This window comes from Aquila chrysaetos, chromosome Z (genome assembly GCF_900496995.4).
Source record: "Aquila chrysaetos chrysaetos chromosome Z, bAquChr1.4, whole genome shotgun sequence".
Taxonomy (NCBI): Eukaryota; Metazoa; Chordata; class Aves; order Accipitriformes; family Accipitridae; genus Aquila; species Aquila chrysaetos.
The window spans coordinates 68,591,002-68,615,165 of NC_044030.1; the positions used below are offsets into that span (position 1 = coordinate 68,591,002).

At 41.5% G+C, this 24,164-nt stretch overlaps 1 protein-coding gene and 3 long non-coding RNA genes across 6 annotated transcripts in view; 1 reads left to right on the plus strand and 3 right to left on the minus strand.

Annotated features, from left to right (window-relative positions):
* Nucleotides 1-4,184: 4,184 nt before the first annotated feature.
* LOC115336901 lies at nt 4,185-7,207 on the minus strand. The gene is made up of 2 exons (XR_003921987.1): nt 6,541-7,207; nt 4,185-4,339 (listed from the first exon to the last, which is right to left on the minus strand). It is a non-coding gene; the product is annotated as an uncharacterized LOC115336901 (long non-coding RNA).
* Nucleotides 7,208-7,673: 466 nt separating this feature from the next.
* LOC115336705 lies at nt 7,674-15,933 on the minus strand. The gene is made up of 2 exons (XR_003921870.1): nt 15,760-15,933; nt 7,674-9,743 (listed from the first exon to the last, which is right to left on the minus strand). It is a non-coding gene; the product is annotated as an uncharacterized LOC115336705 (long non-coding RNA).
* Nucleotides 11,917-15,682, minus strand: LOC115336706. The gene is made up of 2 exons (XR_003921871.1): nt 15,030-15,682; nt 11,917-14,291 (listed from the first exon to the last, which is right to left on the minus strand). It is a non-coding gene; the product is annotated as an uncharacterized LOC115336706 (long non-coding RNA).
* A 232-nt stretch (nt 15,934-16,165) lies between the features above and the next one.
* ARL15 (ADP ribosylation factor like GTPase 15) overlaps nt 16,166-24,164 on the plus strand; it is a 229,220-nt gene continuing 221,221 nt past the window's right edge. For all 3 annotated transcript variants that reach the window (XM_030004113.2, XM_030004118.2, XM_041120873.1), the window contains exon 1: nt 16,166-16,482. Coding sequence is in view for 1 of the 3 variants with exons in the window: in XM_030004118.2 (XP_029859978.1) it covers nt 16,471-16,482 (12 nt within the window). In the remaining 2 variants the exon portion in view is untranslated. The remainder of the gene's footprint in view (nt 16,483-24,164) is intronic.

The following is a 24,164-nucleotide window of genomic DNA, read 5'->3' on the forward strand; positions in this document are numbered from 1 at the left end:
GTTAGGTTTCTATTCCTCTCCTCGTTTCTCAGCATGATACATAATTCGCTGTGAGTATGTGGGATATGTAAAGAGACAGAATCACGTTTGGAAAATAATTCAGATAATAATGTAAAGTTTTCTGAAATGAAGTTAGATCTGATTGCACTGTCACTCCCATCTACTCCTTCTCCATGAGAATTACAAGTCAGCTAATGTGGTAAATTGAAACTTCTTGGCAGTTCCCTGTCTGGAGACCAAATCCATCGGATATGTTCTGCCCACTGTCCCAGCAGAGATAAATCAGAACTTCCAAACTGCAGCAAGAATGGTATCAGGAAAGGTAGGCAGGGCCTGGTAGGATCTAGGTTAAAATGCTTTTATTGGAAGTTTATATCTGTATCCCACCGAGATTACTGGGAATTTTACCAATATCTGTCTGTATGCTGTAATATGTCTTAGACCTCTGAAAGCTGGATATCAAACAGGGAACATGTGAGAAACATTACTTTTGCCCAAGGCTCATTCAGTTCTGAGACAGTGCATTAATATGTATGCTGAACTGCTGAACAGGGTGAAAATGAATTAGTGATCAATACTAATTAGGATTATTTGCTCTAAACACAAATGTACTGTGCTTTTTGCTTACAATATATACAGCTTTACTTGAAATATTCTCCCAATCTCTGGTTATTTTAGTACCACTAGTTACAATTTTTCGTTTATTCAGAGTAACATTAATCTGTAGCCTTAATTCCCTCAGTAAGTATTAACAGTTACATGTTGATGAATTAACAGGTTCACCTTTCCTGTCTTCTTAAACCCTCCACATAGAAGCAACTGATTAAATTTCATGCTAGTTATACAGAAAGCTTTAGTTTATTATCTAGCCAGGACTACAAAAATCAGATATGATCCAAATCTATCTATCCTTCATGCTGAAATAAAACAGAAAAAAATAGAACAGGTATTCCTCCTCACCCATTCTTCAAATGGGTTAAAGACAAGAACTTTATACTTTGGCTGCTGGCCTCTCCCTCAAGGGAAAAAAGAAAAACATGTTAGTGAGAGTCAAAGGACCCTGTAAAGCATGCTTTGGACTTGCTCCCATAGCTGAAATCTATACAGTTACCGCATAGAATACCTAACCCTTAATGAGGTTTTTAAAAACCTGACTATTGTGACCTATTTTCCTGATCTGAGATTCAGTTTGGCTGAGAGATCTGTCAACGTCTTTTAAATTGTGATTCCCTTCATGCCTTCATTGGCCAGCTACTTGTGAGTTTTTCCCATCCTCACGACTATGTGGAGCATGCTCAAAGGACAAATGTGGTTTATTCCTAACCAAGGATTCTTCAAGATGGACTCAGAATATTCACACCCTGGTCTTGCTTTCTCCCACCTTTAGAGCTGTAATTGCTTGTAAGATAGATGAAAGAAATGCACTGAAGTGGCTGAATTCACATGCTGTCTTTAGACCCTCATCCCAAACCCACGTAGGAACAGTGGGAAAAGAGGGAAAGTGCTACTGGGAAGTTCCCACCCACACAGTAAATTGCCTGAGTGGAAATGCATTTCCAAGTGTGCATGTCCTCTGTCACATTTATTCCTATACCTTTGACTGTAATGCAGCTGAGCTTCTTGGCTGTGTAAGTCCGCTCCCTAGCACATCTATAGCGTTACTGGGTTTGTGCTGTTCAGACGATCATCACTAACTGGTTTTATTACTCACAAAATAGGTTTATAATCCAGCTGCCAAGACATAAGCAAGAAAGGATGGCTGGGCTTGTGGTTAGAGTACTGACTTGGGAGGTAAAAAATCCAATCTTGTTTCTTGGCTCTCCTGCAGGACTTTCTCTGTGACTTCTGGCAAACAGTGTTTCTGTTCCACTTTCAAAGAGTGGGGAAAGAGGTATCAGGATCTTAGCCCTATTTAGATTATCGAGCTTTAGATTATCTTCTAATGCATGTATGCAAAAACTCTTACACAGAGACAAGATAACATATGACGCCTTCAGAGGAAAAAGACAGAGCAAACAAGGAATGTAAGAATTGTAAGTATGAAGGTGTATCACTATTGAAAAGGATGAAATTGAGTTTAATATGAATACACCTTTAGTATTCCTGGTTGAAACCAAAGAACAGCTTGCTGGCTCAGGTATCAGAGGTGGATTTACTGGGAGGGATAAGGCCTCCCCCCTCCTCTATTATGGCACCAAGTATGTCACTTGCTTCACAGGATGTGATAGCTTAGCAGTGGATGACTGCATCCAATGCTGCAGGCTGGGGCATCATTATAATGCAACTGAAAATACAGGGTGTACCCTGTATATGAGTATACAGAAAATAAGAAAGCATGTAGTAATCAAAGTTTGTCAAATGGATGCATATTCAATAGAAACAAAGATGTTTTCAGCAGATTTACCTTTTGCTGCTCTTGGTAAAGTAAAGGTAATTGTATTGCTGTCCTGTTTGGATGGCTGATGATCTTGCTTTTGTTTTATTCACCAGTAGAATATTTGCAAAGAACACAGGAAAGAGTGCCTGTTCTAGGCTTATCACACTATAGTACTATTAATGGATTTTGCCTACAAAGAGCTTTCACAGAATGAAGTTGCTTGAGTTCAATTTAAAATTAACAGTTGTAGGCTCATGTTTCAGACCTGTCTTGGGCAAAGTTCATATTGACACTGAATTTTCCCTGCATAAAGAGTGAAAAGGAGCAAAGGGACAAAAGGATTAAATATTTATTTTTATAATACCTGTACTGTAGAAAAAGCAAAAAAGATAAGCTTCAGAGACTTGTTTGACATTAATATGAAAAAATGTTGCAGTGATAATAAGTGAGATAAGTGGCTGTATGTGCTAATGTGCTAAACTGCATATGTGAAAAATGTTGAGAATATTTGTGTATAATTGGAAGCACAAAAGCACAGCAGTGAATTTATTGATGGAGTTAAACTTTCTTTAAACTGCCTTAGAATGTCAGATGTTAGGTGTAGTCCTCTGCTACCCTGTGTGGCTGAGGTACAATAAATTGTGTCAGAAGTAACAAAATCTCTTATAGTGTGTATTATATATGTTGTGCTCACTCTATAGATACTATAACTCACACTTCCATGGTAAATGCTAGTAAGATAGACAAGATTTTAAAAGTAAATCCCAGACATGAGAATCTCTGAGTACAGACTGAAAGAAAATTCAAAGTTATTTGTATGAAGTGTGCCCAGATATTACTATGAATGTGAGGATTACTGCTCGAGTAATAAAAAAGAAGCTTTGGTTGCAGTTTCTGACAAAAACCCATGTAAGTTGGATTTCAGATAAGCAAACCTAACCAAACCCCAGTGTTAGCGAGTACTTCACCAACCAGATCTTACATCACTTTTTTGTTACATCCCATTTTTTGTCTTTTTCTTAAGTCTGTGCTTTGTTGGCTGGTTTTCTGTCACAGGAGATACAAATCTTTTCTTATTCTACTCTAGTTGTTTCCATTGCACTGAACGTGGGAGATGTTTAGAAGCCTTGTTTATCTCCCAAAACATCCTTGATGACTGTAAGAATTCCCTTGCTGGTGTGGTGTTTTGGGTTGGTTTTGGGGGTTTTGTTGTTGTTGTTGTTGTTTTTGTTGTTGTTTTGTGAGGGTTTTTTGTTTGTTTGGTTGGTTGTTTTTTTTTTTAATCAAATCTGGAAAGATCTTTAAAAGCTCATTCATTTATGAGTTCTTCAAAACTGAGGTTTGAATCATAGATTCTCTCTTGGTTTACTCAGGCTCCTATTCATAAAGCAGACTGTAGGTACTAGAAAATCCCTAACTCCAGCTCATTAGTCAATAAGAAGTTACAGGAGTGCAGGACTTAATTCAAAGTTAAAGTCAATAGGTGTCAAATGGTCAAAAATTTACTCCCTTTTCAGATCACAATCTCTCCAAAGAGTATGCATAAAAACCAGGTTCCTTCCTTCCTTCTTGTAACTTTTCGGGTTGTCCTGATGTTTTTCTGGATAACATGCAAGGGAATCAGAAAAGCTGACTAGGAATAAACAATTTTCACACACATTGAAGTCAAAACTTATACAGTGCACTTCAGCCGGCAACGGGGGCGCTTCTTATAGCATTAACTCCCTAGACAGAGATTTTCACATTCCCACCATAACCTAAAGAAATTTGCATTATATGATAGTAGACATGGCAAAGATAACAAAAGTTTGTTAAAAATCTAGATTTATTATTTTAGTTATCTTCATGAAAACTTTACATATTTATATTTAAGGGTGAGTCTTGATACAGTAAAATAGCATTGAGAACAAGTGTTAGCAAAAGGTGTTCTTCATTTCAGTCTTTAATTGAAAAACAGGATAGCTGAGTGTGTATAATTAAGTACAACAATTTAAGTAATATCTGGTTTAAATCCCATGATTTTCTCTCTTAACTATATACTTGCAGTTTCCTGTAAATAATAATGTGGAATAGTAGCTAGTCATTTACAGTTTGTATAAAATAAGGAGACTATAAAAGAAATGAGCATTCTGCCTATTCTTAGTTTGTAATTACATTTTACTATAAAGTGTATGGAATTGGTCTCATTCCTGAGTCTCTGCAAGTCTTAATGCATATTTAATGGTGCAGACCTACTGCAGAAAGTCTGTCAAGAGGGGAGCCTTATCCTGACAGAAATCTAGTCACACGTTTCCCCATCCAGAGTCCCTGTATTAAGCAGGTTAATACAGCCTGAAAAGTGAGAGGGAGTGGTAAGGAATGCTAAGAGATGTCCTAATTCAAGACAACTTGCTTGTGCCTGTGAACAGAACAGCTTTTTTAGAGTTCCTTGCTGGTATTTAAAATCAGCTATTTGGCACGTCCATTGTGCATTTGAATCCCTTTGGTTAGAAAATACTAAATGAACTTTTTAATGTAGTAATACACTCTGTTTTTAAATACAGCGACTAATTGTGATTATCTCAGACAAAAGCAGTTAACATGGATCTGCCCTTGGCCATAGTAAGGGCAAGTTCACATTTAATGTAATTGTCAATTAACAACTCTATTAGTACATTTTCCCAGTAAAAACAAGCCAATGACAGCACAGCCCACTCTGTTCATTTGAGACTGAATCCTTCCCTGCCAGTGACCATCTTCTGTTCTCCAGGGCAAAGCAGTTGTTTCTTTGTTAAATGGCAATAAGCCTTTGTCCATGCTTTTGTATGAACAAATTGTTATATATGTTTCACACCCTTAAAAAGTCTAAATGTCATAGCTAACATACTAGGGACTTACAACAGGCTTTGCCTCTAGCTGTTTTCTACACCTAATTTTACACAGTGCACCTAAGCAGAATTAAATTGTTTAAATAGCGTAATGCCGTACAGCTGGTTCAGTCAATAATGTCCTTAACTCTTGCTACACCATATTTCTCCCCAAAGGATTATATGTGTTTTACCCTAACTATTATTTTACCTTGTTTGGGAAGGAAGGAAAAATGTCCCAGAAATTTTATTCTGTGGGGAGCAATAAAGAACATAAACAATATATATATACTGTTATATGTTCTAGCAGCTGATGGAGGCATCTTAAAACTGCTGTGCAAATACCACCAGCACCCAAATAGCTCTGCAAAAAGTAGCAATGGCAATAAAGGGTCCCTCAACCTTCCTCCAAAGACCCAAGGGAAAAAGGGGATTGCTAACAAACCATTCAATTTTTACTCATGGAAATCAGCTGAAATCTGTGGAAGTTTTTCTCACCAATGCCAGTGGTAATAGGCAAGTTTAACTTCCAGGCACAGCCCAAGTAAACAACAGTATGACCTTGTTACCTGTTTTGCAAGATCTAGCTGGGGTTGAAGCTGGAGTGTGTGAAGTGTGGTCTGCTAGTGTGAAACCTGGCAACAACCTGTCTGCTTATTTTTGGCTGTCCCTTCCCTGCCCCATCCTTGCCGAGTGAATGCTTCGTCTAGGGAGGGTGGGAGCTGACTGCCATTCAGGGGGAGGAAAAGGAAGGAAGAAGTGGCCTCTAGGTTTTAAGATGGGAGTGGACTGTGGAGGGAGGAGAGGCTACTGTGAAATAGGGGAGGCAGAAGGATGTGTCCTGGATCCTGTCATCTGAAGGCATGAGGGCTAGCGAGTGTGCGGAGAGACTCCCCAAAGCCCCAGAACTTCCCTCATCCTTCTCCTTCCTTTTTCTAGAATCCCGCTCCTTTCCACAGACCCCCTTCCCACTGAAACCCCCTAAACTCACTCCCCATTCCTCTTTCCCTGCTTTCAATCAGTTCAAGTGAACAAACCCCTCACATACGCTTGCTGAGCCGTGCCACTTCTCTTCTTCACCACAGCAGAACCTGACACTGATTTTTTCCATTTATTACAGATCCATATTGAGCTTCCGAGACTTCATGAAAACCTCTCTCTGAATCCCTGCAGGGGTTTACTGTAGGCTGAAAGCTAAAATATTAATTGTATTCCTCCTATGGAACTCTATAAGTCAGTGGATTTAAACAAGCAGAATCCCAGTATGTCACCATCCCAATATCTATCTGTTGCCATTTTCCTACGTTTAAAGGATACAGAAGCCCTACTGTGTGCTGTTATAATCTGTTCCCACTCTTGGACAGTGGCTTCCAGTCATTCTGGAACAGTATTACTGGAAGGATCTTCTGGGCAGGGAACAAGATACAGTAGAGAGAGCTGTCAGAGTGATGGCATTTCAGGGTCAGCTGCCTGTCTCCCAACAGATGGTGTTTTGTTGTCTCTCATTAAAAAATCTTCCATGCAGAGAGTAATAGTGTTAGATCTTGTCATGCTAATTTAGCCTAAGCTCAAAGATAAAATATGTATTCCAAAAATACACAGGCTACTCAGCTTCAAAGTGCAAAACACATCTTTTCATCCATGTGCTAGCCATGTGACATGTAATTATATCACCTCATTTCCTTTTGCAGTTTAGTTTTGATTGGACCAACCCATCTAAGCTACTTCACTTGTTTGCTTTACACATCCTTCTTGGCCATGGATGGAGTATGCACCACCACAGTGCACACACAACACGGTATGGCTCAGAGCACTCAAGAGTATATGAATTCTGGACTACTTGTGAAAATGAGTGCATAAGGTCTATGGAAAATCCAGTTCAATTACTGGGAAGACCTCTGAACAAAACCCAGTACACAAAGGTCAGGTAGCCAGTGTCTTCCACCTATTGAAAGCAGAAGCAACATTGCTATTGTTTTTATTAGGAACATGAATTGGGTCTTCAAGTCAAGTACTTGAACCTTTGTAAAGAGGGGGATAGGCTTTTCTCCTTTTCCTGAGTCAGAGGGTCCAGTCTTCTGAAGAGAAGATATTCTCATTACTGTTATAATACAGAAAGATTAAGCTGAAGATGCAAATACTGGATGAAAATACTGTTTATATTTTTAAGTAGCTTTCTGCATGTGATTTCAGAATGGGCAACCATTCTCTTTATGAAGATCATCCATTTTGTGTGGGGATCCTTTCTCATTTACACTCACACTATCAGAATAGTTTCTTAAAAATCTGTGGTACTAAAAATATAGTGAGACTTTGACCTGTGGATTTCCAAGAGGAAGTTGAATTAAGAAAAAAATAAAATTAAGAAGAACCTACTTAATATTCTGCTTCTATAAACATTTGAACTAAGGTCTTTTGAACTTCTTGCACATTAAAGCACATACTCAAGCAGCTGTTGAATAAAGTTTTATAAAGTGGTATGTTTAACAGCCTGCTACATTCAACCTTAGTCACTCATCATAACCTTAGAAAAGACAATATGTAAACTTGTTTCAACATAAACTATCCTACCTTTCCCGCATAAGTGGGCTGAGTACTGAAACCATTTTGTATGAATTACAGCATTTGTAGAGTAGCCATCAGTCAACCAAACTGCTTTATGGAGAAAGCAATATAACTGGTTCTGAATACCTCCAGTGTTATATTCCACATGTGTTAACCTTCCATGAGCAGTTCATGCAAAGGTGGAGGTAGTTATACAGATATTTAAGTGGAAGCTCCTAAACCTAGAAGGCATGGTGTTTCAAAAACATTTGGATTACCTTCAGTTCATGTTATTCCTACGGTACAGATGCCATTCAGATTTGTGTATGTGAGTTGCTTTTGGAAACCAAGGAGACAGATGAGTGATTTAAAAACACAAGTTATGTACTTAATAGCCCCAGTACAGAGAGATTAGTGGAGCTGAAAAAGAAACAACACTTTCAGTTATGCACATTTGCTTTCCTGCTTCCAGACATATTTTCCAGTGTAGCACTATTTTCTTAACTTCCCAGTTTAAAAATACATCTGCTGTCCTAGTGGGGGAGCATGAAGTTGATTTATCTGGATTCTTTTGGTGTATCATTGCTTCAAACTTTTATTATCTCAGATGTATAGAACTGTAACTACAGAAACATCACAAAATGCCTCAGGAACAGTTACAATTGAAACAAATCCTTTGGAGAGATACAATTTGTTTCTAAGACTTCCTAATTAGCTTGTGGGTTTCAATTCACAGTATCTCCTTACTTACTACATTTATTTTTTTCCTCAAGAATTAGTACATTGGCCCATATTTCTGGCTTTTAAACAACATGGGAATCCTTTAAAATTATCTGCAGTTGATATAACCTTTTCCCTATTCCTTGTCTTCAAAAAATGGCTGAACCACAGTCCTTTTGGTAAATATGTCTGACTTGACATAGGATTCTCCTTCTGGACTGATAGTGTTCAAGGCTTGTTATGATTTCTTGAGGCACTGATATCTATACCTCAGATTTTGCTTCCAGAGTCTTATACTCTGATACTGCTTTTTAATCCTGTTTCAGCTGTATGTTGATATGTGTGCCTTATCATTAGTTACATACTTTAATTCATCACGAATATGCAGCAAAGCATTTAAGCACACTTTAGTCAGTAGGGCTTTAGGACATGATTTAAAGAAAAAAGAGCCCCTAAGGATATGCTACATAGCAAAATGCAGGTTTTATTATAACTTGTGTTCACATGCCTGCATAGCTTAAATTCGCTAACGTGAATAAAAGTGAAAGCATTACTTTTGTGTGAACTGGTAACTGGAGTTCAAACTCTAAGGCATGTGTTACTACATTGTCATTTCTCTTCTTAATATACTACCTAGATTAGGCTACAACATGGCTTCATTTCTGCCATAAAGGTATATCCATACCAACAAATTATTTCTTACTCATTCTGAGCATTTATTTTATCCTTTTTGCTAAAAGGCATTTTGCTTTTCATTTAAGATTCAGAAACAAAGTAAGTTAAAATGTAGAAAAACTTCAACCACTGAGATTTTGTTTCTGGTGTTCATTATTTCCAGTGAGAGATGAAATGGTCATTTCCACTGATAGCTGCAATGCTTTGCTGAGTATATTCTCAATATATGCTATATTTAGACTACAGGCAAAATTTAGTTATACAGGTTTGTAGTCACACTGACTTCTCCGGAAGATATGGCTGTTAATGAAGATACAAAGCTGAAGTATATAAGATGGGTTAACATGTTGAATATAAATATGAAATACAAGGTCATAAGCAAAATGCAATTTCTTTTGTTTCTGAATTACCTGTTTTTTCAATTGCTTTGAGACTTCATATTTCTTCTCACCAATTCATACATGCCGTTACTCTTTTAGAGTGAAGAGAAAGACTGATACTAGCAACAGTCAGACCCATGTTCCAGGTCTCTGCACAGCTTTAGCTGAGTCACCACATTCCTCTCCTTTGGACAGGCAGACCTACAGGATGGGCACTGTTAATCTCCAAACACAACACAGGTATTATGTAAGTAAGTCATAAGATATATTGTCTTTTACTATTGAAATGGCATTTTTTTCACATCTTCACAAGACTATGATTTGAGAAGTTCTGAAAATATGAAGAATTTTCTAAGACCAAAGGGAAAGGTGGCAGGCTTTAAGCACCGGATCCAAACCCAGCCCATCTTATAGTCTGAAAGACCCAGAATATTTTCTCTCTAATATTTTTAGGGGTCGATTTGGAACACAAGTGTAATTCTGGCCTAACAGAGTTCTCATCATGTGGTCAAAAACAAAGGAAAAGGCTACAGATGAAAACATGTATTTGTGTGTTAATATTAGAGCAAAGACCACAGGATAACTGTATTACTTCTATTTATTTATTCATTAAAAAGGCAAAACAATCATAACATGAGAGAGAAATATTTGAATACTCTGTAAACAATATTAATACTAGAAACAAATGTATTACAAACTCCAATTGGAACTGTAATCCTCATAAAATGCACTAGACTGAAGTCACAAAAATCCAAAGGTTCAGCTCATCCCAGAAAGCCAGACATTATGTGGAATGGGACTAGATTTCTTAGCGTTTTCCTCCTTGTTGATTCTCAGCAGGGATGTGAAGGTACAACTTCTAACCCATCTCTTGAAGGTATTTCCACAGTGCCCTAAGCAGCAGAGGGTTAAACCAGATCACAACAATGAATTTATTTTTTTTTTTAATCTTCACAACACCTTCCCATAGGAAGACACTATTTTCTACATTTCACCAAAAAAAAAGAAACCAAGCAAAGAAAAGGCAAATGCTTTGTCAAGTATGTATGAGAAGAAACCCTAAAGCCCTAAATCTAGGCCTTCCAAATTCCACAATTTCTTAAACACAGAACCCCTGCTACCAAGGGGAGATTCCGTGTCTGTGCTCGTTTAGTCCTCAAACTCTGCTAATAATTCAAACAAGGACTCTTAACTATTGTTTTTATTGCTGTGGGGACTGTTTCATGACCTTCCATTGAAGAGTCATGAAATGAAAAATGAGTCCACAGTACTACCATCAGCAACAGGCTGAGGTGACTTAGAAATTAAAAAGTATCATATGTAATTGCCAGTCTGCTCAGCAATATAATCTATTGACTAATCTATTCAAATTTCTTCATGCAAATCTTCTTGCATTGTTTTACCAACAGTAACATTTTTAGGGTATAGGGAAGAGTAAATAACCTATATAAAATCAACTGTAATATTACAATTACTTTATTCATATCCCATAGGTTTAAATTAATTATGAATTGAAATTATACTAAATTTATATCAGTGTAACTACAGTCACAACCTGGTTTCTACATTTGACCTTTTTTTACCATTAATCTTTGCTTTTAGACAGCCTGTTGTTATTTTGCTAGTAAGGTTACCTAAAGGACAGACAAATGTTTCAGGAAACAAGAAAAGGGAGGAGAACAGGTGAAAAATCCTTTTCAAAATCTGTTTGCTTGCTTTCATAACCACATGTTCTTTTGTAGGAAAAATACCTAACTGTAGCATACATGGTGACCATAATGCCAGAAGGTAACAAAGCATTAGAGCACAGAGAAAGAGGAAGAGATTTTTGACTGAAAGGTCTTGCTTCTCCCATAGTGTTCATTCACTTTTGCCTGTAGTATCTCTGCATGTTGACATTTGTCAATATATCAGATAAAGAGTTGCAAATCGCTTCAAGTTTTATTTACTCAGAGCAGCTTCTCCCTTTCCCCAGTAACAGTTACACGAAGTTGTTTAACAGCAGGCTCCAAGTCACTTATTGAAATTGGACCTGCAAATACAACTGCTGACTGCTCTTGACCTCTATTTAATACTCAAACTCTGCTTATGAAAAACCCATTCTTTGATTTCTATATCCAGTTCTTCTTCCATTTTTATGCCCTTCTGGATCTTTCTAGGAAACACTTTTGGTCATAATTGGCCACACACATTTGTTGTTAAAATTTATACTTAAAAATCTATTATAATTAGACCATTCAAATATTTTTTTACCTATATCAGTTTTCCAGCTGCTGAACATCAAACTCCTCTAACTAGTCTTACTTCTTATCTCTAGCTTCTTGTCTATTCTGTCAGTGAAGTAGGAGACTGTTTTATCATATCATTTGTCCTGTTGAACTAACTACTATTCACATCTTTTAAGGCATCTGATTCTAAATTTCTAGCCATGCCCAATAAAGGGATTTTGTAGCATTTGGGAGCATTTTCATTATTGTATGAGTATCCTGAGTCAAAGTGGTCCATATTTTTATGTGAGGCTTTTCTCCACAGATATTTATTATTCCCGAGTAAGGATATGGTATTAACATGAAGCTACACATGTTGTAATGTTTTGCTTTCCTGCTGCTACCTATCCTATGACTTGCCAAGAGAGTCTGCCCTCTGCAATGATGTTGTACAGTGGAAAACTAACGTTGAAACATAACACAGAATGAGTAAGGTAGTCTCAGTACTTTCAGAGATATTGAATGCTTTATCTCTGCTTCTCAACTTTAATTAGAAGAGTAATTTCCCCCCGCCCCTCGTAATTAAGTTTCTTAAACAGAGCTATCTGGGCAGCTTATATCAGTAAAAACTGAAGATTAGTACAACTACCTTCTTGCTAATAAACAAAAGTCAGTTGCCTTTCACCTAAGGTTATTAAAAAGTAAGGCAATTGGGAAGGGTGGGGTGAGCAAGGGGAGAACAAACACACCATCCACTTTGTTCGCTTACTGAATTAAATTATTATAATGTGGCAAAGTGGTTTAGATAATCTCAATCACTGATATGCTGCTAGGTCTCTTTGCTTTAGGGCACCTTTTATAAAACATCCAGTGTTCAGGTCATTCAAACCATGATGCAGGAACACTGGCCATACTGTTCCTATGTACTGCTGCTGAATGAATAGCACTGCTTTCTATAGCACTTCTATACAAGTATTATCTTTGCCAGAATCTTTTTAACTGATGAGACCAGAAATTAAAGTGGTATGACTAAAAGGTATACTAAAGTATGCCTGTCCTTCAAGTTGTTTTCCAAGATAATGCTTGCTAGACAACTTGTATCTATATAGTTGACTATAAAGTTCTGAAAGAAACCCTACTAATCCCATTCAGATATGTTTGAAAATAGGCATATTTGTTAGTATTTACATTTTAAATTCCTGTTATGCAATATCTACTAATGAACAAATAAATGTTATGTCAATTCCACCTTCAGAGTTTGTTGACTGCTAGTGCCATAAAACCTTGAATTTGGCAGGTGGCAATCATAGGTTAAAATGTTCAAAGTCATTAAACTGCACTGACATAAACAATAGATGATTAAATATTGTGCTCAGCACTTCTCAGGGTCAAACCCTAATTACAAAAAGTCCAATATTGATTATTTTTCATACAAGTTTTCCAGAAATAATTTTTGCAACAAGGTTCAACTGAAGATACACTCACAATTCTGTGAAGAAGCTCACTTTACTTTTTGGAACCAGAGTTATTACCTAATAGCTGCCACATTAAGTTTTGCCCCATTAAAATACTTTGATATTTTTCACTTCTATCTTGACATGTTAGTTCCTGCTGACAAACTTCTTTATGAAGATAGCTAACACTGGATTAGGTATACATTCCAATATAAAACTGAACTTCTTTTTAGATGAAAGAAATCCTACAGGACTTGCAAGAAAAACCTCAGCAACACAGTGACTGTGTAGGCTAGAAGGCACATGTTATAGGACTTGTATTCTGCTTACATTCTGCTATTGTTCAATGTTAATCTTCACTTTATGTCATAAAATGAATGCTCCATAAGGCTACACAATGGCCAAAAGACTCATGTGTTCATAGTGAACAGGATGACTAATATGTTAGCTTAGGCTTGGCTTCCCTCTCGATCAAGTCTGTTCTGATTTTGTAAACTGATGTTCTGTTCAGCTCGTGAACACTTGTTTATAAGATAGAAAGAAAATTTCATGTATAAAATAGTCATTTGGGAATACGTATTTTCCCTTGCACATATAAACATATTGCATCTTCATAATCAGATCTGTCAGATTGATTCACATAAAACAGAAGGGTCTTCTAGTTCATTCTCTACAGATCAAAATCAGTGCTAACTAAACCACACCCGAGAAGTGTTTATGCAACTCACGACCACTCTCAGAAATTCTACCACTTTTGGTAGTGATGTCTTTCCGTGCTTGATTATCCTTACCATTAAAGTGTTTTCCAGTGCCTGAACTAAACCTCCCCTGCTGCAATGCAAGCCAATCACTTCTTTTCCCATCACCACATCCTCTTTGCAGCAACTGTCTACATATGGATTCTATTTTCCCCCCTCAATCAGCTCTAGAAGATATAATTTCCAGTCCTTTCCCATTACTCTACTCTCATAGGAAACACTTCTGAAATCTCTGCTTGTTCTTGATGCTCTCCTTTAGGTTCTCTTCCAGTCACCCTTCATTTAGAGAAGTGTCTAAAGGCAGCAAGTCTCAAGAGTGGTGTATTACTGCTGCTAAAAAGAAGAAATAAAGGGGTTTAAAGGTAAAGGGGAAAGCACTGCAAAATGTTAAAAATCACGGACAATGACAGAAGAATGATGAAATCTGAGTTTCTTGAAGCTCCTTTGTTACATTATTGAGAGGCATACTTTAGCCACCTCTATTCACCTTGTAGTTCCCACTGTCAAAAGGACATCCTGTGATCAGCAGAAAGTTGCCAGAAATGGCTGTAACTATAAGGAAAACAGTCAGAATACTGAAAAGCAGGAAGGGCCAAGCCTGTATCCCTCCTTCTACCCCTTAGCTATTAAAATGCTAAAATTAGCAAATGTTTTAATGATTCAAAGTAAACAAATTCATTTGTACTTAACTAAATTCAATTTAATCTGCTATACAGCTGTATTTGACATTGATTCCCAAAGTAAAGTGATGAGTGTCAAAGGAAGCAAGTTTTTTGTAGACTAGACACATGAGGAAAATGAATTATCCATTGACAAGAACTACCTGCTTTTTGGGCAGGACAGAGGGAAAACTTTATCAACACTCTCTGACACTGACTGGATGTTGTAACTGAGCCTGTTTGCAACAGGCCTTAATTCATTACAAAAACCAGAGCAGCAATGGCAATCGCCCATCCCCCACCCCAGTTTACTAGATCTAGGCCAACTGCTTACTAATATCCTTACAAATACACACTCCCATTTGCTCTTGGATCCTCATTTACTCCTTCTTTCCTCTTTGCTCCTTACCTGCTTTTGCAATCCTTTTTATTACACCGGGGGTTGTGTGGTTTGTCTTTTTTTTTTTTTAGTTATCTCACTTGATATTGCCTTTCCAGCTTTCCTAGCCCAAAGTCACGTTGAGAAGTTTCCTTCTATGTCTCCAGCAAGACAGGTGTTACCGCTAACATTACAAATTTGTGGAAAAGCCTACGGGTCAGACATCAGCTTGCAGAGCAAGGTGCGAGCGTTGCTTTCACAGGTGGTTGAGGGAATCATGATACAGGATAAAGAAGATACGCTGCTCACCTGCCTACATCAAATTTCCCAGAAATAAGTTTACTCAGAGGTTCTGCTGAATGTGGTTTAGCTGCTCCTGTCCCTCCCAGCAACGGCTTGTTTCTACTGAGGTTAGTAACCAAGCTCCTGTCCCTGCCCGTCGGGAATAAGGAACCATTTGCAAACCCGGGGTGAGGAGCCCCTCCGCTCCCAGTCAGCTCCCTCAGCCACCGACCGACCGCCGGCCGGCTGCGGGGCCTCGGCCCCCCCCGCCCCCGCAAGCGACGAAGCCTTCAGCCACGCAGAACGAGCCCTGCCCGGAGATCTCCTCCCGCTCCCGCCCCCGGCCCGGTGCTCTCCTGCCGCGTGCCCCGGAGGCGGAGCGCAGCAGCTCCCGCCGCTCGGCCGCCAGCTGGAGCCTGCGGCCTCACCCCGCTCCTCCTCCCGCCGCGCAGCGCAGCCGGCTCCGACCCCCGCTCACCTCACCGCCCCCCAAGGGAGGGCCCCACTGACCAGGCAACGCACCCGCCTGGGGGAAAGCCCCGGCCGCCTTCCCAGGGCGGGAGCAGGAGGCGGGGCGAGGCGAGGCGGGGCGGAGAACCGACGGCCCCCACCGAAGCTCCAGCGCGCCCCGCCGGGCGCGTACGCCTTTAAGAGCGTCCTCCTCGCGCCCCACGTGTGCCATCAGCTGACGGCGATGTCGGGCGGGGCGGGGCGGCGCGAGGGCGGGCAGCGGGGACTCTCGCTGCTGGCGAGCGCTGGGGCGCTGCGGGCGCCGGGCTGGGGTTGGCTGCGCCGCGGCCGCCCCCCGCCGCGCGCCCCGCCGCCGCGCGCCCCTCCCCCCCGCCCGCCGCCCCGCCCCCCCCCCCCCCCCGCGCGCAGGGCCGCTGCGGCGCGCTGAGGTGCGGGCGGCGGCGGCAGCGGTCGGCTCTGACAGCGCCGCCGGGGTAGCGCCGGCGGCGCCGGACCCTCCGCAGGCCCTCGGGGCGGCGGCGGCCGAGCCTCCCCCAGCCCTGCACCTTGCGGCGGCGGCCGAGCCCCCCGCGCCGCCGAGGCCGGCGGGGCGGCGGCAGGAAGCGCCGCTCCCCTTCGGCGGCGGGGCTCCCGGTAGCCCAGCGCCGCTGTCAGCCGGGCGAGCGCCCGCGGCCCCGGAGACCTCCTCGGCAGCGCGGCGCCCGGCGCCACCCGGTACATGGATTACCTGGTAGGTCGCCCGGCGGGAGCGGGACGCCCCCCCGCCGCCGCGCCGCCGCCGGCCCGTCGGACATCTTACCGAGGGCGCTGCGGCTGAGGCGGTGTCCCCGGCGGCGGGAGGGTGGGGGGCGGGGTGCGCGGAGGGGGCAGGTGGGGCGGTGGGCGCGGGCGGGGGCGGCGGGCAGCCGGGGGCCGGCCGCGCTGCCTTCCCCCGGCCCGCCGGGCTGTTAAAGGGCGATAAACCGGCAGGGTTCCGCTGGAGCGTGCGGCGGCCCCGCTCATTTGGCCGCTATTAGATTGCTAAAGCCGTGACCCGGGTCGCTGTTTTTTTCCTAAATGCATGAGCTTAGGTTACGCTTGAATGAACTAAATTGTCACCCTGGGCGGGATCAGCCCTGCGCCCAGGCATCTGGTATTCAGGGGTAAGCTTTATTGCTCTTTAATGAATATTGGCTTTATTCGCCTGCGAGAGATCGCATCGCAGGCGCGCACTTCAGGCTGGGGTCGTGGTTGGTGTCCGGAGTTCCCGACGTACACTCGGCAAGCAAACCCTGTGGCACGGCTAGGTAATGAGCTGATGACTTTATTTTAGTACAGTACCTGCTTACCTGGTCTTTTCAGCCTAACAGCGGGAGAGCGTAATGGGCACATCCCAGCACTCAAGTTTTGTTTCTTTGCCCGCTAGCCTGTAAACTGTGCCCCCTCCTTCCTCCTGAAGTGCTGCAAAGGGTCCGCTATGGCGATAAGGAGTAGGTCTCTTCTGGCCGTCCGTGTTCGCTGTTGGTGTTTGGTGCGACCAGTCAGGAAGTATTTGGGAGTCAGAAACTTGACTTCGGCTTTTGGAGGTCTTCATGTGAGATGCGCATGGGTGTAGGCTTTCAAGAGAGGTTCATCAACCAGTCAACAGAATTTCTGGAGATACTCTTTCTAGCGAATTGATTTGAGGATTTGCTGTATAGAGATGAGAGCTGCATGCAGTGGATGACTTTCCCTTCTCTGACAATGAAATCAACTAAATCAGAAGTACATTAAACATTTAATTAAATACTATTGTTCTGTCCTTGTAGCTTAGATTTATTTTTGGTTATTCAGCTTTATACCGAAAGAAAATGTTTTAGGCTTTCGTTCCTGAATTCAGATAACCGAGAGAGAATAGAAAATGAGACCTGTGCAGTAGAAATGGTAGGTAGACTTCTCTTTAACAATCTAGTTAATGAAATACTGATAATAAACCTGCTGTGTGCCAAGTACAGCCTTGTAGCTCCTTGAGAGCCTGGAGCTGTTTCTTAGATTTTTTCCTTTATAAACTTATATCCAGATGAAACTGGCCATCCTGTACTTTTAGAAATGCTTGCATTAACTTTTGTGACTGCTACAGGCTGTTGTGTGGAAGGCCAGTCACTCCGAGAACAATAAATTTAATAAGCCTTGGAAACTGAGAGCATGTTTTTGTATTAACTAAAGGGGGGAGAGGATTAAATAGCTCAATGGTTTTTTTTTTTTTCCTTACTCTTTTTCTCCAGTTCATCCTCTTCTTCTTTTCTGTTGTGTGGCCGCCTTTGGTGCCATTTCTAAAAAAAGTGAATCTTCAGGATAACAATATCCTGAGTGTTCATGCAAGTTTTGCCTAATGTTTCTTATACAGGAGTATCTCTGAAGACAGACTTTCTCAAGGTCTCATGGATCTCACAGTGCATGTTATAGTGCCATATGAAACTTAAAGGATTCTTTTGATGTAGAAGTTGTTACAGATCAGCCAAGTTATTTTTTTATAGGTGGTGAAAGCCAGGGGTTGGGGATAATAGTTTAAACAGGATGCGGGTCCACTGATGCTTCAGAACAGTCCAAGATGCCTTCATCTGTCACTGACCAGTACTTGTTGCTGGGGTTTCCATACTTCTTATACAGTAGGAGTCCCTTGATCTTTGGAATGCTTGCTGCAACTGGCATCAACTCTTTTAAACTGAAGAAGAAAAAAAAATAAGAAAGTTTAAAATTTTTGCATCTGTGTATAACTTGAAAAGAAAACACTTCTGTTTGGCAGTTCAAATATTTTCTCATGCATTTGTGTGGAGGACTTCCCCTTCCAGCCCTCATCTTCACTATATGCAGGAGATTGGTCCTCCTTCGCCTTTCTCTATTAACGGTGGTAAATGGAATGACTCTTCTTGGTAATGAACAGCAGGTTCAAGCACCTTAGAAAGTCTGTTCTGACAAAAAGAATTGATGATGGTGAGTTAGGCAACGAGTTGTCTACAACCCACTTTCAGCCTGGAGTACCAAGCTGTTGCCACAGGTGCCCTAGCGTAGAGATGGGCCTGCTCTTTATTTATGCAAGACTTGCAGTTACAGTATGGATGTTAACCTGTAGATGTAGAACGATGACCTCATTATTTTCATAACAGCCGTAGCAAGAAGCTCTACATGTTAAGGAATTTTGTGTTTTATGCATTTATGTTGGGATCTTGCACCTATGTGGTCTTCAAAACTTAAGCAGAATCTGCTGGTTCCTCATGTTGGTGTACTGGGTTTGCGTGGCAAGATTTTGTTAGCAGGGGCGGGGTACAGGGGTGGCTTCTGTGAGAAGCTGCTAGAAGCTTCCCCAGTGTCCGACAGAGCCAATGCCAGCCGGCTCCAAGACGGACCTGCCGCTGGCCAAGGCCGAGCCCATCAGCGACGGTGGTAGCACCTCTGGAATAACATATTTAAGAAGGGGAAAAAAAAGTTGCTGTGGCAACAGAAACTGCAGCTGGAGAGAGGAGTGAGAACATGTAAGAGAAGCAACCCTGCAGACCCCCAGGTCAGTGAAGAAGGAGGGGGAGGAGGTGCTCCAGACGCCGGAGCAGAGATTCCCCTGCCGCCCGTGGGGAAGACCATGGTGAGGCAGGCTGTCCCCCTGCAGCCCATGGAGGTCCACGGTGGAGCAGATATCCACCTGCACCCTGGGGAGGACCACATGCTGGAGCAAGTGGATGCCCGAAGGAGACTGTGACCCCGTGGGAAGCCTGTGCTGGAGCAGGCTCCTGGCAGGACCTGTGGCCCCGTGGAGAGAGGATCCCACGCTGGAGCAGGTTTGCAGGCAGGACTTGTGACCCTGCGGGGGACCCACCCTGGAGCAGTCTGTGCCTGAAGGACTGCACAATGTGAAAGGGATCCACGCTGGAGCAGTTCATGAAGAACTGCAGCCTGTGGGAAGGACTCATGCTGGAGAAGTTCATGGAGAACTGTCTCCCGTGGGAGGGACCCCACGCTGGAGCAGAGGAAGAGTGAGGAGTCCTTCCGCTGAGGAGGAAGGAGCGGCAGAGACAATGTGTGATGAACTGACCACAACCCCCATTCCCCATCCCCCTGTGCCACTTTGGGGGAGGAGGTAGAGAAAACTGGGAGTAGAGTTGAGCCTGGGAAGAAGGGAGGGGTGGGGGAAAGGTGTTTTAAGATTTGGTTTTATTTCTCATTACCCTGCTCTGGTTGATTGGTAATAAATTAGTTTTCCCCAAGTCGAGTCTTTTTTGCCCATGATGGTAACTAGTGAGTGATCTCTCCCTGTCCTTATCTCAACTCATGAGCCTTTCATTATATTTTCTCTCCCCTGTCCAGCGGAGGCAGGGAGTGATAGAGTGGCCTTGGTGGTCACCTGGCATCCAGCCAGGGTCAACCCACTGCAGCTGGGCACCTGTATTGCAGCCTGCAGGCAGTGAGGTTTTCTCTGCCTATAGTGTGAAGCAGACAGCAGGGCAAAGGATGCAAGTGTTTCTGGTTGCAGTAGTCCCTTGACAGAGCATTAGACAAAGTTTTGGTTAGCAGTGGGGCTGAATGAATGAGAGAGTTTAGTGGAAGGAGGCTAGGGTAACTGAGCTCAGGTTTGCTGCAGCACGGACTCCAGAGTCATTCCCTCTTGATGAGGAGCCTACCCCTCAGCTAGCTCTTCCCAGACTTGCGTAGGAAGGTTTTTTTCCTGATTTTTCCTGGATAGTGCCTACATTCATGGAGACGTTCTTCTCCCTTGAACAGCTGATCCCAAGAAATACCGAACATCTGCAGGACCTGTTAATATCAGCAGGTTATTGAAAATGTTCAAAACCTGCTCAAAGCCCAGTCAGTTGGAGCCAGCTTGGACTATAGCCCTGAAGCTTGTATGGGTAGATACCCAGAACCTGTGTAGGACCTCTCCTGCTTACAGTGTGATCCTTGATTTATGGCTAATGCCATCTGATAAAGCACTGGTATTAGAAGAGTATCTTCTGTGGTGCTCTGGTCCGGTTGTGCATTCTAACAGAGGAGTAGCACTAGTCTTTGTGTGTGGAATAGCTAGAAGAGGCTCTTGAGCCTGGTCCCTGTTTTATTTTTGTATTGATATAATTACAGTGTTAGGAGTGGTGTGGTTTTTTGTCTTTTTTTTTTTTTTTTTTTTAATCAACATAGCTAAACCAGGTTCAGCCTCTAGAAAAGAACCCATTTTCACTCATTTAGAGGCACCTTTTACTCATACAGTTCATTCTCCTTGTATTGAAGTTAACTCCTTTAAAACATGCTATGCAAACACAACTGCATCAATGTAGATTTGTAGGTTTTTGTGACTGCATAATCCTGTGGTGTATCTGCAACCTTCTTCTGCTCATTCTTGCTGCATTGTGTCTGGAAGGATTATAGAGTATATATAGACTTATGTTGGCTGGCCTGTGTTCAGTAGACTATGCTTAATTTAAGAAATTACAGCATGATGCATCTTGTGAAAAGCATGGCATGTGACCAATCTTAAAATTTTTGTTTGGAGAACTTGTGGGGAAACAATAGCAATGTTGCAGTTTTTAATATGTGATACTTGCAATGCAAATTTTAAGCTGCTGAGTAGACTTTCGCAATATACTTCTTCAGTGGCATCCTCTGTCCTAGACAAAGATCTTACATGCAACTGTTCAATGTATCAGCCTGATCTGTGTAGAGCTTTTAAAAGCTACTTTAGAGGGTGATGTAGGAATTTGAATGTGTGACTTCACAAAAAAAGAAGAGGACTTATATTGCCCTGAGAGTTTGTAAGATAAATTTGATAACCTGTTTAATTTTGTATATTTAGCGTTTTTAATATGATTGCTTATCCTTAAATTTTAAATTGTATCCTATACTATGTAGTATCTTAGTTGTGTATAAGAATGTTTCTTGGGCAGGTAATGAAGCGTATATTCCAACTTGAAATGGAAGATAACACTTCTTTTGTGAACAACCTTATCAACTTAAGTGATTTATTTTTTTTTCCTTAAAACTTAAGCATGAACATGAGTATTGCAAATGCAAAATATGCATGCACACAGAAGCTAAAATTTATTTTTTGAGTAAATTGAACTAATTTTTCAAATTTTGGGTGAATAGGCCTTGAAGTGACTTCAGAGTTTCTTGGTGTCTGAATGGTCTTGACCTCAAGTTCTGGATAGTTAGTGTTCAGGCAAAGTCTTTCTTGCCTGGGGAAAGCTGCATATACCAAGCTGTGGTATTCCTAAAAACATTAGGTGATGTTAAAAGAAAAAAAAAAATGTTTCTGAGCAACTTTTCTTTCATGGACAGCTTACCTTTAAGACCTTCCCTTTTATTTAGTTGGACCCTTTAATTTAATTGGACAGGTTTGATTTAGAAAGTGGTAATCCAGGATAGATCATGATCACTTCATGGTTCTGATCTACTTCAGATCCTGTCTTTCCATTGCTGTTGCGTGTTCCATCGTTTGGTATCTGCAGGCCATAGAAAACATTCTTTCTTATACTACAAGTGGCATTATGGAGGCTACTGTTTGAAGGTTAGGGTCTTACTTCCCAGCAACTTTGTAAACCAGCTGTGGTAAACTAGCTGCTGTTCTTTGAATAAGGAAAGATGGGGGAAGGTCCATACTAGGAACCCTGGATTTTTCCTCTGAAGCAGATTTTTGATACACCACCTGCAACGTGAGCAACAAAGGTTTATGTAGCCTCGCCCTCTTATCTTTGCTGAACATCCCTTTCATGATATGAATTTTGTCTTTTGTCATGTAATGATAAGGATTATTGGGGCTGTCTGTTGACTCATCTGCCAGCTATAACATCCTTGAAATTTTACACCCTCTGTAGAGCACAAGGGCTTGTATCTTAAGATACTATCACTCCTTCAGTTTGGGAAGCTATTTAGGCACAAGGATGAGGGGTCTGACAGGGGTCTGATGAGGTTTCAAAATAGAGATGAACGCAGGAAAGAAGGCAGCTAACAGGTGTAAGATCAACTAGTGTACAGGGTGCATGCAACTGTATTAGTGTTTGGATCAGATGTGAATTTTTGAAGTGAATCTTAGTCACCTGTACTTACTGTACGTATGTTTGCATTGCAGAACGATCACAGATCACAGGAACCTGATATTTTTCAGATGAAACCAGATTGGTAGATGCACTCAACTAATGGGTTTTCAGTCCACAGGACCAGATCAGAACTGGTCTGAAGTAAAAAGCCTGAAGTATGTGGTATGAATGCTTGGTCTTCAGCATCAGTTCTTGCTATGCTGCACTACTTGGTATTGTATACATAGCCAGGGTCACTTAATCTGGAAATGAGAGTGCTGCTGCTTTTGATTACTTTCTGCATCAGCTTAGCAATGTAGGAAGAAACCCCAAACAAATTTTTGAGACCCTCTCCCAAAGAAGTTATTGTGGCTAGGTTCCTGTTGCTATTTCAGCTCTATGAAGTGTAACATTCAAATCTAAATCAACTGGGAATGGCAAATGGAATAAATTCTGGGGGATGACCTCACCTGAATGAGCATGCTTCTGATTTAAGTAAGTTTGGGAGATCAAGAACCTGATCTGGCTGAAGACCTGGAAGAGAGGTGGTCTGGAAAACAAATCCTCCTCCTTGGTAGAATGTACCCAGCCAGTATTGCAAACAGTTTTTGCTGAATGAAAGATGTAATCAGCCATATAGAAAAGGCAATAAAAATATTGATGACTTAACTAACTGGAAGTTACTTGACTCAACGTAGATCAGCAAGCAAAAGTGTAGAATTCCTGTGCAGAAGAGAAATGCTGTATTTGCTCATCCTGCAATAGGAAGCATTGTTGCATTCCCCAGGTAAAGTTTGATTCAAAGGTGGCTGTTACAAACAGTGAAACTTGATACAGCTTCCTTGGGAATACAAAAGAATGCCTTAATGTGATTATAATTTCCAGCGCAAGATTCTGTGAAGTCACAGGGGTATTGCGCACCAGAAATTTCAGTCTCTTCAGATGCACACACTGAAGAAACAGGTGAATTGGCACGTTTAAAATCAAATTAGTTTACCATTTTGCCCTTTCTGTGATGAGGATTGCATTAGAGTGGTAGATGTTATTACATCAAAAAAAGTGTCCCAGTTTCTGAAAATGTGCTAGTCTGTTACAAACAGCCCAATAGTGTCCTTGTGAATTATCCCAGGTTTGGTATGTGTTGGGCCCCATGTTGCTCTGCAGTGTGCTGCTCCTGAATTCTTCAGTCAGACCTCCAAGCTTGAGGCCACATGGTGATGGATTCACAAAAGGTTAGAAATGCAAGCTTTTAATAAGTGAGAAAATCTGCATTTAGTAAGGACAGAATATGCTTCCTAATACCCCATGCTGATTACCATTTTTGGCATGTTGTCAGTATCATCAGCTCGTGTTTTTTAATACTGCCAGTTTGTGATGTTTATTCTTTTAAACTGAG